At 62.0% G+C, this 14,464-nt stretch overlaps 1 protein-coding gene across 7 annotated transcripts in view; it reads left to right on the top strand.

The window, feature by feature from the left end:
- The first annotated feature begins 1,515 nt into the window (after window positions 1–1,515).
- The window catches only part of MEGF6 (multiple EGF like domains 6), a 128,130-nt gene continuing 115,181 nt past the window's right edge, over window positions 1,516–14,464 (top strand). For 5 of the 7 annotated variants that reach the window (XM_030941602.1, XM_030941608.1, XM_030941604.1 and 2 more), the window contains exons 1-2: window positions 1,557–1,877; window positions 10,961–11,095. In XM_030941602.1, the coding sequence (XP_030797462.1) occupies window positions 1,747–1,877; window positions 10,961–11,095 (266 nt within the window). In that variant the 5' untranslated portion in view covers window positions 1,557–1,746. Of the gene's footprint in view, window positions 1,878–10,960; window positions 11,096–14,464 lie in introns of all 7 variants that reach the window. The other 2 variants (XM_010361767.2, XM_030941607.1) reach the window with 2 other exon arrangements.

Raw genomic sequence — 14,464 nt, forward strand, 5'->3', positions numbered from 1 at the left:
CGAAGGTCCCCAGAGCCAGACACCTGTGTTCAGTTCCCGGATCTACAGTTCACAAGCTGGGTGATTTGGGGTGCTCCCCCTCCGGTGATCTCGGTCTCCCCTTCTGTAAAGCTGGGGTGACAGTGAGGCTGGCCAGACGGCCACCCACCCCCAGAGGACTGTAGCCTCCAGGTGGTGTGGAGGCACAGACAGCCTGTGTGTGTTGGGGATACTATTGTCCCTCTTACTGGGACAGTCAGGAGGTGCTCCGTTCCCAAGGCCCTCCCAGCCAGGGCTCCCTCCAGTGCTCCCTATTAGAAGCTCCTCCCCCAGACCACACGAAGCCTTGGAGGGGGAAGGTTCCAAGGAACAGGGCCTGGCCAGGCTTCAGTGGCTGAGCTGATGGCCAGCGCACCTCTCTAGCAGGGACCAGCAGGGCTGGCTCTTTGTGTGGCTAACGAGGGGGCCACATCTGGCCCCCATCTGGTCCCACCCAGATTGCACCTCCCTCCACTATTCAAAAAGACTCTCCTGAGTGATAGATCTGACTCCAGAGACTCCATCTCCATCCCTGAGACTACCTGGTCCTGGCCCCTGGAGTCAAGTCAATTTCAAACCAAAACCAGGTTTCAAAGGAGACAAGTGAATCTTGCTTCACAGAAGCCTCACCCTAGACAGTGCCTCTGTGCCCATGGGCACCCTAGAAGTTAGTGCCTCCTCTGGTCTGTGGCCGCTGGGACCCCACGCCCACCCACACCATGCCACTGCCTCCTCTGGTCTGTGGCTGCTGGGACCCCACGCCCACCCACACCAGGCCACTGTCCAAGAACACGCAGCACAGAAAGAGGAACAGGGATGCCCAGAAGGTGGCTGGGAACCAACAATGCAGGTCCCCGAAGCAGGGTTGTCCAGGGTGCAGGCGGGCTGCAGAGGCTGGCCACGCCCTCCGAAAGCCCTTCCCCGACCCCTGCCCTGCGGGAAGGGGGTGAGGTGTCAGGGCGAAGGTGGACGGAGCGTCCACGGGCAGGACAAGCCTAGGCTGGCTTCCCCGTGGGACTTGAGAAGTGAAGGAGGCTGAGGGCTGTCTCCTGAGGTCGAGGTCTGGGGTCCGGGACCCCAGAGAGCTGCCGTTGCGGGGTGTGGCCCCCTGGCGCCTGGCCTCTCCTGGATTGGTCACTAGAGTCGGTTAGAACTTGGACTTTCCGCGTGAGACGAGCAGGGAGCGCAAAGGGGCTGCGCCAGCCCCGCGGGGGTCTGGGGCGGGACTCGGGGAAGGCTGTGGGCGGGGCCGGGACCGGAGAAGGGAGGGGTAGGGGCGGGGCTGTAAGCAGGAGCCTGGGCTGGGGTGAGGGATCCGGGCAAGTCCAGGGGCCGTGCCGGGGCGGGGTGCTGGTGGGGTAGGAGAGGGGGAGGGGAAGGGGCGGGGCCGAGGGCGCAAGGGGCGGGAGAGCTGGGGGCGGGGTCGGGGCTGGGGTCCGGGCTGGGGGCGGGCCGGGGGCGTGGCGGCCTTCCAGGCTCCGGGCCTGGGGCACGGTGCTCACCGCGCTGGGGCGAGTGTCTGCAGGGTCGACCCGGCGACCAGGTCTCCGCGGTGCCACTTCGGGCGCCGGCGGGAAGCCGGGCGCTCCGCACCTGCAGCGACTTTGGGCTCCGCGGACCCGGCGCGGGCACCTGTGGCTGCGTCCTGTGGCGCACGTGGAGGCGGAGGCTCCGGGGAGCCGCGGAGCCGCCTGTAAGCTGGGAGCGGAGAAGGCACCGGCGCACACGATGTCGTTCCTGGAAGAGGCGAGCGCAGCGGGGCGCACGGTGGCCCTGGCGCTGGTGCTGCTGCTGCTCCCCGCCGTGCCCGTGGGCGCCAGCGTTCCGCCGCGGGCCCTGATCCCGCTGCAGCCCAGCATGTGAGTAGCAGGAGCTGGGAGGGCTCGGAGGGTCGTCCAGAGACCGCGGGGCCTCGGGAGGCCCGCGGTGGACCGAGCTCCGAGGCTTTGTCCCTGGGGCTCCAGAACAATGGGCTGTTTGCGTTGACTGGGGAGGAGGTGGCTGAGACCCAGGGCTCCTGGGTCGAGTCTGGAGCCCTTCTGTGGCAGGGCCCCTCGCCGTGTCCCCTCCTCCTCTCCCACTCTCCCCTTCTTTTGCTCCGTGATGTGGGTCCTGCAGGCTCAGGCAGATACTGTACTTGGAAAGCGGTGAGAAATCTGGGCCCCTTTCCGGGCAGGGTCTGGCCCCAGAGCCCGGCTGGGAGAAGGCAGAGAGGAAGCCGCCTGTTCCCGCTTCCCTCCAAAGCCTGTCTCCTGGGGTCTGGGGGCCTTCGCAGGGGCGAGCCGTGCCCAGACGGGGGAGCTGAATGGAGTTGGTCTGTGTGTTAAACACGTGTACTTTGGGCTGTTGAAGAAGGAATTTAGTGCCAGAATGGGCAGGAAGAGAGGGTCAGGGAGCCAGCCGAGATGAATTTAATTTTGAAAGATGATTCTCTAACGGGCCGTTTAGCGGTCTCTCTTGAACAGCAAATCAATCCTTGTGTTGGCCTCAAAGGAAAACTGGTGCTGCAGTGGAGGAGGAGGAGGAGGAGGGGAGTCGCTGGCGCCCCCACCCAGCACTCCCTGGCCTTGCTGGGCAGGGGTGGTGGGCCAGGGCCAGGCCCAGGTGAAGGCCTCCTGTCCGACAGCCTCTCTGTCTGGGGGCCACAGAGGGGCTCTCAGGCTGTTCCTGTCCAGCACTCCCCCGCAGGACCTGGTGCTCAAGGGCCTGCCTCAAACCTGGCCGTGCAGGACCGAGCTGCAACTGGCTGGGGACTGAGAGAAGAAGCTGCCACGTCAAGCTGGTGGAGGGGAGGGGGTCCAAGCTCCCAAGATCCCACCCTGGATCTGGCTTTACTCCAAGAAGGAGGCCTTTTCAAAGCCGTGCAGTCCCTGGGTGGGGGCCTTGCCATCCGCAGTGTGAACGGCGCTAGTCCTGCCTCCGCATGACGACGGAACGTTCCTCTTTCCTGTGATTCCAATGCCTTTGTCTGAGGAGAGCTGCAGGCTCAGATGGGACACCACAGTGGCCTTCGCTGCTCAGCCAGCCATCTCCTCCCGGGACCAGCCAGGGGCTTCCAGGGGCATAGGCTCCCCGGAGTCCCAGGGCTGGGCTGCTGCTCGGCGGATGGCCTGCTGTCTCTGCTCGGATGTCCCTGCTCTGGTGAGGGCCCTCTGCCACCAGTGCACTGCGGAAACTGTCGGTGGCCTTCCTGGGCCCCCTGCCGGACTCGGACTTGCTGGGGTCTCCAGGAGAGGAGTGGAGGGTCTGCTTCCTGTGTTCTGTCTGTGCACCTGGGCTCGGGAGGCCCTTCACGAGCCTGGGGCAAAGCCGTTTGAAATGGTGGAAATGGGTTGCAGGAGACTTGGCTGTCTTTGCTCATCCTTTCTCCAAACCTCCCTTCTTCTCCCTTCTCTATCCTTCACATCCTACGCTTCTCCTTGGGAGCCTCCCTGGCTGCAGTAAGTGGCGATGGCTGCGCTGGGGGCCTGTGCCCCTGGTTTATCTTCTTGGCTCCAGGCATATCCACTGGGAGCCTCTGCTCGCTCTGCTCACAGATCGTCCACCAGCGAGAGTCTGAGTTCTGTGACGGTGGCAGGCATGCCTTCCACAGGCCGGTTGTCCTGTAAGGACCTGGCACGTGCCTGGACATGCAGCCAGGCCGCAGTGGGCCGCAGTGTGCTGAAGCTGGCCGGCTGAGTGAGTGCAGGGACCCTGAGCTGGACCCTGGAGAGGTCCCCACTGGGCTATGGAGAGCAGGGCCTGTTCTGAGGCTCACTCTGTGGGGCAGAAAGGAGGAGGAAGCTGTGGGCTCTGGTATGGGGGTGGGGCAGGGGCGCTCTTGGCTCCCTTACCCCAGAGGAGCAGGCTGGGTCCCAGAGAGTGCTCAGTCCCTACCGCTCCTGTCCTCCCCACCACCCTTTCCTCCTGGGAATCTGATGAGCAGGCAGAGCCTGGCATGGGGCAGTGGCACCCCGTTTGGCTGAGTTTTCCTGAACCACTGGCTGCTGAGTTGAAGGCTTACTGCGAACCTCCTGTTAATGCTAGAAGCCGGGGCCTCTGGGAGATGCTGTTGGGGGCAGTGAGGCGGGTGTCCCTCACTCGCAGACCCAGGTGCTTTGCCCCATCTCTGGAGCGGGCAGAGCTGATCTATGTGCTGATTCAGGTCACTCTGAAGTGAGTTTCCGCTACAAGGAAGGACGGCTGGCCTCTTTCCTGGGGCCTCATGCAGGACGCCCTAGGCTGCTGGCTGGGCGTCTGGGAACAGGGTCTGGGAGAAGGGGGCCGATTGCCCACCTGCTAAGGCACGGACCCACAGGGCTTGGACCAGCCGTGGTTGGAAGTTCCACATTTTGGAGACCCTGAGAGGCGCTGCTGGGCTGCAGAGAGCTCAGGTTCTCTCTGATGGAGTCCCCCCTGGGCAGCTGTGCTGCAAAAATGGCCAGTGCTCTGGAATCAGCTAATGGTATGATGTCTCCCCTCCAGGACGGGTCGGGCCCTGCAAGCTCAAATCCAATCTTGCGAGTAGCTCTTTGGAACCACTGGCGCCATGGGCTCCAAGGGCCCCATTTCTGAGCCTGAGGCCTGCAGGTTGTCAGCAGGCCTGCTCCCCAACCCCAGGGTGTAGAAAGCAGCTGTTCTCAGCCTCCCCTTAGGGCCCTGAGTTTCACAGCACAGTGACATGGAGGGGAAGGAGCTCTCTGTGAACTGCTGCCTTTGGGGCTTCAAGTGACGTTGTTCATTGTCTCCTTGTCTTTGGGAAGGCGTCTGAGGGGCCCCAGGGCAGGAGCTGGGCTCCCCCAACCCCAGGGCCTTGAGATTCCCCCCATGCTGGCTACGTGGGGGCCAGGGAAGCATAAGCAGAAGAGAACCGTGCGGGTAAAAACGAGCCTTTAAAAATAAATGTGAGGGCCGCAGTCCTGAGCGACTCCCTCAACTCCTCCCCCCGCCGCCCCCGCTGCCCACAGGGGTTTGTTCAGGGGCTGCATTCAGCCAGGCTGGGGAGCTGAGCCAGGCTGGCTGCCCGGTTTCTGGATCCCCCGTCCCCAATCTGGTGATGCCGTCGCTGGGCCCAGACTGTCGCTGCCCGCCCTGGAGGGACCCTGCAGCATGCCCATCTCTTGCCAGTGGAACCCCAGCTCTGCCCGGGAGCAGATGGCCCACCAGCTGGAACGCATTCGGCCGCTGACCACGCCGGGTCCACTCTGTAGTTCCGGAATTCCTGTTCCATCCCCCAGATGGGAGGCAGGCTCCAACCGCAAGGAACAGTGAGGCCTGGGACTCTGGTCCTGTCTAAGGTCACCAGACGTTTTATTGGGTTCTCCTCAGACCCATGTGCAGCAGCGGGCAGGTTTCTTTTTGTCCGCTCCTCTGCCTGCCCTCCCCCTGCCACCTTCTCCATCCTCCCAGGTGGGAAGGCCTCTGGGGTTGTATGGGGTGCGGGAAGGCCTCTGGGGCCGCGTGTGGGGTGCGGGAAGGCCGCTGGGGCCGCGTGTGGTGCGGGAAGGCCGCTGGGGCCGCATGTGTGGTGCGGGAAGGCCTCTGGGGCCGCGTGTGGGGTGCGGGAAGGCCGCAGGGGCCGCGTGTGGGGTGCGGGAAGGCCTCTGGGGCCGCGTGTGGTGCGGGAAGGCCTCTGGGGCCGCGTGTGGGGTGCGGGAAGGCCTCTGGGGCCGCGTGTGGTGCGGAAAGGCCGCTGGGGCCGCATGTGTGGTGCGGGAAGGCCTCTGGGGCCGCGTGTGGGGTGCGGGAAGGCCGCAGCGGCCGCGTGTGGGGTGCGGGAAGGCCTCTGGGGCCGCGTGTGGGGTGCGGGAAGGCCGCTGGGGCCGCGTGTGGGGTGCGGGAAGGCCTCTGGGGCGGCGTGTGGGGTGCGGGAGGGCCGCTGGGGCCGCGTGTGGGGTGCGGGAGGGCCTCTGGGGCCGCGTGTGGGGTGCGGGAGGGCTGCTATGGCTGTGTGTGTGGTGCTGAAGTCCCCAGAGGAGACAGTCGTTCCCACACTCACCTCTCCATCCTTGAAGGCCGGCTTGATGGATGATCGATCAATCTTGTTGGGGGTCACAGCAAGAGCCACCCAGGAGCCGTTTTCAGGGACCACAGCCTGGCTGGGCAGGGCAAGGGCCCTCTGGCCTTGGGGAGAGCCGTGAGGGGGAGAAGTTACTGGGGAGACATAGGGCGCACCAGGTGGGCAGGGGCCTGGAGAGTGACAGGTGTGATGTGCGGGAAGGGCTGCTGGGTGGTCGAGGGTGGGGTTGGCAAGTCGTCTTGGTGAGTCCTTCAGCATTGTCATCTTGCTGGTTAGTGGCAGCTGAGATTGAGGTTTGAGGAGGGCCAGGAGGGACAAGAAGGCCCTTCAGAAGGGAGCACCCAACCCCTCAGGACCCCCAGCCCCGGCCATGTCCCCGATGTCTCCAAGCCCCAGGGGCCCGAGCTGTCATCACACCTGTTTTCCAGATGCTGCATTGAGGGCTCAGAGACAGTCAGTGATTCCTCAGGCTGCACAGCAAGCCCCAGGCCTGGGGTGTCTGCTGAAAACCTAGGCTCACAGCTCTGCCCTCTCTGTGTCATCTCCATCCTGAGATGGTGACAGAGTCCCTTCACAGTGGCTGCCCTCAGCACAGGGGCCATAGCAGAGTCAGGGGCTGGACCCTGTAGCCCAGAAGCTCGCGGATCATCGGCCTACCCCCACCCCGCCCCCCACTTCTGTTTTTTTGTGGCAAGGAGTTCAAGGCCACCTGTGCCCAGGGCTCACCATGGGTAAGTGCGTTGCAAGGCACAGGGGCAGCAAAAGAGTTCAATGCCTGTAGCAGTTCCTATGGGCCCACTTTCGAGGTACGAGTGACACTTTCTCCAGAATAAACAGTCCCAGCATCTGCAATAACACTAGCTCACACCTCCTGAGAGCTGTCAGGAGCCCGTTTCTGTGCGGGCTCATCTAACCCTCATGACAACCTGGCAAGGTCAGTGCTGTGAATCCTTATTTTACAGGTGACGAAACTGAGACAGAGGCTCAGTAACCTGCATGTCTTAAAGACGGGCTGTGGGGAACTGAGAGTCAAACCCAGGCTGCCTGGCAGTGAGACCTTGCTACAAACCGCTAGGCCTGGGATTACAAGCTTGAGTGTGCTCCGGCATCCCCTGGTGGGCTTGGGCAAACACACGCAATCCTTCCCTCCCCGAGGAATGCTGGGCCCCACCCCCAGCATCCTGCATTCAGTGGACCAGGGTGGCACCCAGGAGTGTGCATTTCTGCAGGTTCCCAGGAGGGGCTGCTGGTCCTGGCCGGGGGAGCCCACGTTGAGAACCAGTGCGTGATGCTTTGCATCCCTAGAGCCCGACGGTCGGTGGGGTGGGTGCATTCATCACGAGTTCTGCCCTCCAAGATGCACTAGTGCTTTAAAACACCCGTCTCTGATCCCATATTTGACACTGTTACATGAAAGTGTGGCTTTTTGAGTTTCAGGGGGACAGTGTATCTGTTAGTAGGAGGAGGACAGGGGTGGCACTGTCCCAGGAGGGGTTGGGGAGGGGTCTTCACAAAGGGGTGTATGCTGTGTGGAAGGTGCATGGGTGAGGAAGCACAGGGGGTGCCACCGTGAGGCCAACGCCATCCCTTGGGTGGGGGCTGGGTCCTGGAACCTGGAGAGAGGGGGTGTGGCCCCTGCCCCTGACAGGAGGGCCAAACCCCCCATTGACTAAACCCACCCTGCAGCCAGAGGGCAAAGTGTGTAAGTGTGTATGTGTGTGCCTGTGTGTGTATCTGTAAGTGTGTGTGAGAATGGGAGTTTGAGTGTGCATATGTGTGTGCGAGTGTGTGAGAGTGTGTGAGCATGCGTGACAGTACAGAAGTGTGTGTGTTCATGAGTGTATGTGTGTGATTGTGTGGGTATGTGTGTGAGTGTATGTCATTGTATGAGTGTGTGTGTGATTGTGAATGTGTGTGTGTGAGAGTGTGTATGAGTATATGTGCTTGTGTTTGAGTGTGAATGTGTATGTGTGTGATTGTGTGTGAATGTGTATATATGTAATTGTGTGTATATATGTGTGTGGGTGAGTGTATGTGTGTATAAGGGTGTGTGATTTTGAGTGTGAATGTGTGATTGTGAGTTTGTGTGTATGTGATTGTATGTGGGTATGATAGTGAGTGTGATTGAGTGTGTGTGGACATGTATGAGTGTATGAGCATGTTGAGTGTGTGAGCATGCATGTGAGTGTGAATGTGTGTGATTGAGTGTGCTTGTGAATGTGTGTGACTGTGTTTGTGTGATTGTGTGTGTGAGAGTATGTGTGAGTGCATTGTGTGTTAGCGTGTGTGTTCAAGTCCGTGTAAAGTATGTGTGACTGTGTGTGGGTATGTGAGATTGAGTATGAGTAAGGGTGTATGTGATTGTGAGTATGTGACTCTGTGGGTGTGTATGAGTGGTTGTGAATGTGTGTGAATGTGAGTTTGTGTGTGATTGAGAGTGTGAGTGTGAGAGAGAGAGAGTGTGCTTGTGTGCAGGTGCTGGGAGGATGTGATCCACAGAGGTCAGCCTTGGGTCACAGCAGGATGGAGTGGGGCAGTGGCCCTGGGGGCTGTGAGACCATCCCCCATAGGTGCTGTAGTCTAGGGGTCAGGAATGAGGTCAGGACCCAGCCCCAGGGAGGCTGAGGAGGGACCTCCCTGGAGACGTGACCCTCTGGCCCTGATCCAACCTCTGGCCCTGCCCCCTCCCCTGTTCTCACGCTGGGATCCGTGGCTCTTGGGACACAGAGGGCAAACAGTGCTGGCGGAAGGTGGGAGAGGCCTGGCCCTTAGTCCTGTCTGTACCTCTCATTAGCTGGTGACCTTGAGCAGATCAGGGGGTCACTGTCACCTCCTCCCTGGGAGGGGTGAGATTCAATGATGTAACATCGGGAAAGGACCTGGTGCTGGGCACGGAGGAGGCACTCCTGAGCGAGTCACCTCTTCCCTGGCTCACAGGTAGAAATAGTCAGGGTTTTTGGAAGTCTTGCTCCCTGCCCAGGAGGGAGTTGTCTTCCTGGTGCAGGAAGAGGCAATGGCAGAGCCTTTCCACCTGCCCTGGGTTCCTGCAGCTGATTCCACCTGGCTGGAGGGTCCCCATGACTGTGGAGGCTTCTCAGCTGCAGCTGCAGGTCTGTCTGGGAGTTGGTAGGGAGCCTGGACTCTGCTCATGGCCAGGGGGAGCTCTGCCCTGCCTCATACCCTGCCTTGTGCCCCTGCCCTGCAGTCACCTGGGCTTGGACTCCAGAGATCAACGCTGCCTTGGGTGGGCAAGCCTCAGCCCTGGGATGGGCAGTTTGGGAAACTGCGGGAGAGTGTGGGCAAAACCTCTCGGCAGGAGGTCACAGGCAGGACGTGGCCAGCCGCAGCCCCAGCCCCTCTCGGACTTGACTGGAGATCTGGAGCTGGACTCTGGTCCCAGCCTTCATCTGCCCCTTCGTGGGTGGGCAGCTGGAGGCCAGGGTCCCTCCTCTGTGTGCCACAGCTGCCTGGTGGAGCCCCTGCTGTCCCAGCTGGTGAGGCCCTGCCATTTGCCACTCTCAGCTTGGTGCCGCGGTGTTGGGTCTGTGCTTTCTGGATTTGTTCAGCCCAAGGGGCTGAGCTGAAGTCAGAGGGGACACAGGGCTTCCCACACAGCACAAGCCCCAGGAAAGAGGAAAAATGTAGTCCTCCATCGCGAGAGCCTCCATCTGGGAGTGGCTGGCCTGGGGCCAGGGTGGCTGGAAGGGGCGGGCAGTCTCTGAGTGCTGAGCCAGGGTCTGGCCCAACAGGCGGCAGCAGGTTAGGGGCTCCTGGCAAGGCCTGGGCAGAGGGCGGTACCGAGCCTGGACAATATTCCTGGTGGAGTGGGGACCTCTGATGAGGGGCTGGGGGAACTCATGCCACCTGCTTGCCCCTAGGAGGTGGGAGGGGTTCTGGCGGGATCTGCCAGGCTTGCTGCACTGAGGCTGGAGGGGAGACACTGGCCCACACCAGGTGTGCCTGGCCCTGGTTCTAGGTAGCAAGCCCAGAGCTGGGAGAGCAGGACAAACCTCTTCTTTCCTCTGAGGCCCCCCAGACGTGACCTGACTCAGTGGGACACGAGCGTTGGAGTCTCGTCCTTTCCCCTCAAATTTGCCTCTGTGGAGGGAGCCCGCCCCACCCATCGGTCAGGCTAGGCCAGGGGTGAGCCCCTGCTCTGGGGGTGCTGGCCCGTGTGGCCGTCTTTGGAGGGTCCCTCCCTCTGACGCTTCCCCCTGAAGGGTCTGAGTCCTTTCTCCACCTGCTCCGAGCCCGGTGGGGTCTGGATGGCTGGCTTAGGGCACCTGTCCCTGGTGTGTTCCCCTCCCCTGGTTTATGCAGGCTCTGGGCTGGAGAGGCCTTGGAGGGGACCTGAAGGAGCTTGGCAGGGATGGGCCTGGGGTTTTTACCTCCTCCTCTGAGAGCAAACACTCACCAGTGCGGGTAATATGATGCCAGGGAGCCGCTGACTTCACAGCGAATGGGCCCGTGTTCACCCCACTCTGCCGTGGGCGAATTCCCGCTCAGCCGTGTGCCCAGCAGCAGCAGGCCTTGGGACATCTCTGAAGCAAGGCGGGGAGGGCTGGGGTGGAGAGGACAGATGGGCCCGGGCTTGGTCCTGGATTCTGGACCAGGCGTGATGGTCCCTTGAGGCTACAGTTCTTGTCTGTTGAGGCAGCCTCGTTGGTGGTTGTGTCCTGAGGTCTTGAAGGACCAGGAGCCACGCTGTAGCCCATGCATCGGGATATGGCAGTCATCTTGCCTTTTCCCCTGAGCTCCTGTGCCCTCAAGCCTGGGACCCACGGTCGGCCTGGGGCACTGGCACGGGCACTGTGCTGTGGAGGCCTGGCCATGGGTCTGGACCTCACTCCAGATGAGCTGGCACCCAAAGCTGGGGGTGCAGGAGGGGTGGGTGCTGCCGGCTAGGGGTGGCCGAGGCGCTGACTCTCTGTGTCTCTGTTCCAGGCCCCACGTGTGTGCTGAGCAGGAGCTGACCCTGGTGGGCCGCCGCCAGCCGTGCGTGCAGGCCTTCAGCCACACGGTGCCAGTGTGGAAGGCCGGCTGTGGGTGGCAGGCGTGGTGCATGGGCCATGAGCGGAGGTAGGTGCAGGGGCCCCAGGGTCCCATGTTGGGGGAGGGGCTCTGTTCACATAAAGGGCGGCACTGACCACCCAGGAGCTGGGTAGCTGAGGCTGGGACTCCGTCCTGGTCCCGGGGCCACGCGGACCCCCTGCCTGAAGCCCTCATCTGAGCCTGAGGCCTCTCCCACCCTCTGGGTGAGGCTGCCATGGGGCTACTCAGATGCTGTAGCCCTCTCCTGTTTAGTCAAGCACCTGGCCCAGGAGGATGCTGGCCACGCAGGAGGGGGAGAGTGGTCTCAGCCTGCCAGGGGCCCGGCAGGAGACTGCTGCTGCTTGGCCCTAGGGCCTTGTTCCCAAACACACGTGAAACTTTTTATTGCTCAGGATTTTATTTCAACACCGAACTTGAGTGCCTGTGCACACCTCTCCCGTTTTATAGTCTCAGGCTCTGCAGAGCCAGCCCCACTGCAAAGTGGGTTGTGTGGGGAACTGGCAGCCACCCACGTCAGGTGGAGGGTTTCCGTGTGTCTGAGGGAGGGAAGGCAGGAACGCGTACTCAGATAAGAGTGTGGTTTGGCTTCTCAGCCTGGGATCTGTGGAGGAGCTGAGGCCCTGCTCTGTGCTGCTCTCGTGGGCATGAGGTCCACGTGGGACACCGGCATCTGCTGTGCCTGCTCGAGGGGCCCCAGCAGCTTTCCAGTCAGTGTGTGTTTGCTGTGCAATTCAGATGTGTTCAGAGTAGAGGAGAAAAGAACCATTAAGCAATAATGGTGGTTTTCACTCAGGGACGGTTCTGTCTTGCTACCCTGGGACAGTGGAGATGTGGAGTCAGGTTTGGTGACAGGTGAGCTGGGCAGGCTGAGGCAGGGATGCTGCTCAGTGTCTGCAACATGCAGGACAAGCCCCAGACAGATGACCCAGCCCAGTGCAGGAGGGCTGAGGTTCAGGGACCCTGAGACCCCCAAACAAGACATCTCAGGAGGGCTGAGGTTCAGGAACTCTGAGCCCCCTAAACAAGAGATCTCGGGAGGGCTGAGGTTCATTGGCCCTGAGCAAAAAGAAGAAGAAAGCTCCTCTCATTGTTTTCCCCAAAATAGCAGCTTTTAGTCTATCCTGACTGTCATCCGTGTGTGGACGCGGGCCCGTCCTGTGAGTGTAACCCGTGCGTAGACGCCGGCCCGTTCTGTGGGTGTAACGCGTGTACGGACGCGGGCCCGTCCTGTGGATGTAATGTGTGCGTGGATGCCAGTGGATTTACCTGTGGGAGTTTGGTCTCATCAGCCAGGTCTCCCGTCAGCAGCTCATGGTGGAAGAGATCCGTTTCTGGAAGCAGCCAGAAGCCACCTGAGCACAGGGCTGGAGAGAGTCCTGGTGGCCCAGCTGAGGAAGTGCCCCTGCCATGGGGGTGGGATGTCTCCATTGCCGTCTCCAGCTGGCCTCAAGGCAGGGTGGGAGCAGTGTTGCTGATGTACCAAGTTCCTCAGCCTCCTGGCAGGGCACTGGGGGCAGCCGTGGACAAAGTCCCCCTGTCTGGGGGGGCCACCGGCAGGGGATCCCCTCCTGGCATTACCCAATGCAGGGTGTCCGGGCCTCTTCGCCAACGCTCCCTCCCGAAAGGTGGCCGTTCTGCCACAAGGTCCCAGGCTTGTCATTGGGGAGGGGCCGAGGTCCACCTCTGAGGACTCTGTTCTCACCTGGCCCCCACTCCTGGGGGAACCAGAGGCCTCTTCCCACCCTGGTGCCGGGGGGATGGGCGTCTCGTGTGCTTTACTGGAACCAGCCCCAAGTGAAGTGGTGACACACGGCCCGAGCCCCTGTCCCTTTGGGATGCTCCTGGGGCTGTTCGTGCGCACAGGGTGCTCCCAAATCCCATGTTTCCTCTTTGTGCCCCCTCCCAAGCCGCTGGGGGCTGAATCCAGCTGTGCAGCCTTGGGGGAGTCTCCTCAGATGCCTGGTCCAGACGTCACTCCACGCAGCGAGACTTTGGGTGGAGACCGGCCTGGGGCCTGCTCCCTTCATCCCTCCCAGGAGCCAGCCCTGTCTCCCGACCTCCGGCTCCCACCTGTCCTTTTTCAGAGCGTTGCTGCTCCTCCTCTGGCATCAGGAGTCCCTGTCCCTAACCCTGAGCCCTTGCCTGTTCGCCCTCGAGCCCCCAGTGCTTACGACCAGATTCCCAACTCGCTGTGGAACTGGTGGGGACCCCAGCATCCCAGGTGGGCTCTGGGTGGCATCATGGAGATGGGCACAGGCCACTCTTCCTGCGCCCACGGGGACAGCTCTGCTACGCAGCAGACACCTGGGTATGTGTGACTGGGCTCAGCATGGGCAGGGCCACTCGTTGGCTTGGCCACCATTCAGCCGGGGCACTGAGCAGTCGAGGCCCCTGGATTCTGGGGAGATGCAGGGAAGGAGGCCCGGCCTGCCCTTAGGAGGGCACAGAGGGGCGAGGGCCGGGCAGGCCTCTGGCATTGCAGCCCAGGCCGGGGCAGCTGAGGCAGGACCCCAGAGCACTGTGGCACTGAGGGGTGACTCAGGGGTTAGCTGGTGTCATGGGAGGCTCGTGGTTTCATCACTGGCTCCACCCATACCAGCGTGGTGACCTCAGCCTCCTTTTTCTCACCCCTGAACTGAGCTGACAGTGTCTCCTGTACCTGGGGTCATGCCTGTCAGAGCCTAACCCTTTCTGGGCTGCCTGGCACAGACTGGGGCTCATAAATAGGGTGCCCATGTGCAGAACAGCCCCAGCAGGGCAGGGGTCGGGGCTGGCCTGGGCTTCCTCAGGCCCTGGAGTGAGGAGCAAGCATGAGTGCTGGCAGGCAGGGCACCACGCTCGCCCCTCAGCCTCTACACACCTCCATCTGCCACCTCGCCAGCTGGCCGAGACTGCCACCAAGTCCTCCACCATCACGTGGCTGGGTGACTGGTGACTCGGGCTGTGAGGCCACAGCTGGGCTTGGCGGCAGGCACCCTGCCCAGGCCTGAAGGGCACCATGTGGCTCTGGATGTCCAGCTTTGCCTGCGGTGTGCCCGTGCCAGGTTGTTGGGGCACCATGTGGCTCGGGATGTCCAGCTTTGCCTGCGGTGTGCCCGTGCCTGTGGTGTGCCCGTGCCAGGTTGTTGGGGCCTCATTGTCAGGGCCGTGTCCCTGAAGGCTTGGCTTCTGGCCTTCTCTTCCTGTAGCGATTCTTCTCCACTGGTAATTCCCAGTTGGTTGGAGCAGGGTGCAGGGTGGCTGAGAGCCGAGGGCGAGAGGCAGCAACTGCGTACCCCACAGCCTGAGGGCACCCTGGCTTGCCTGGTGCAGGGTCACCGTCCTGCCCTGGACAGACAAGGAGACGCCTCCTCTCTTGAGTGCTGGGGGGAGAGGCCAGCAGGCTGGATGAGCCCC

The sequence above is a fragment of the Rhinopithecus roxellana genome, chromosome 12 (assembly GCF_007565055.1).
Source record: "Rhinopithecus roxellana isolate Shanxi Qingling chromosome 12, ASM756505v1, whole genome shotgun sequence".
NCBI lineage: Eukaryota > Metazoa > Chordata > Mammalia > Primates > Cercopithecidae > Rhinopithecus > Rhinopithecus roxellana.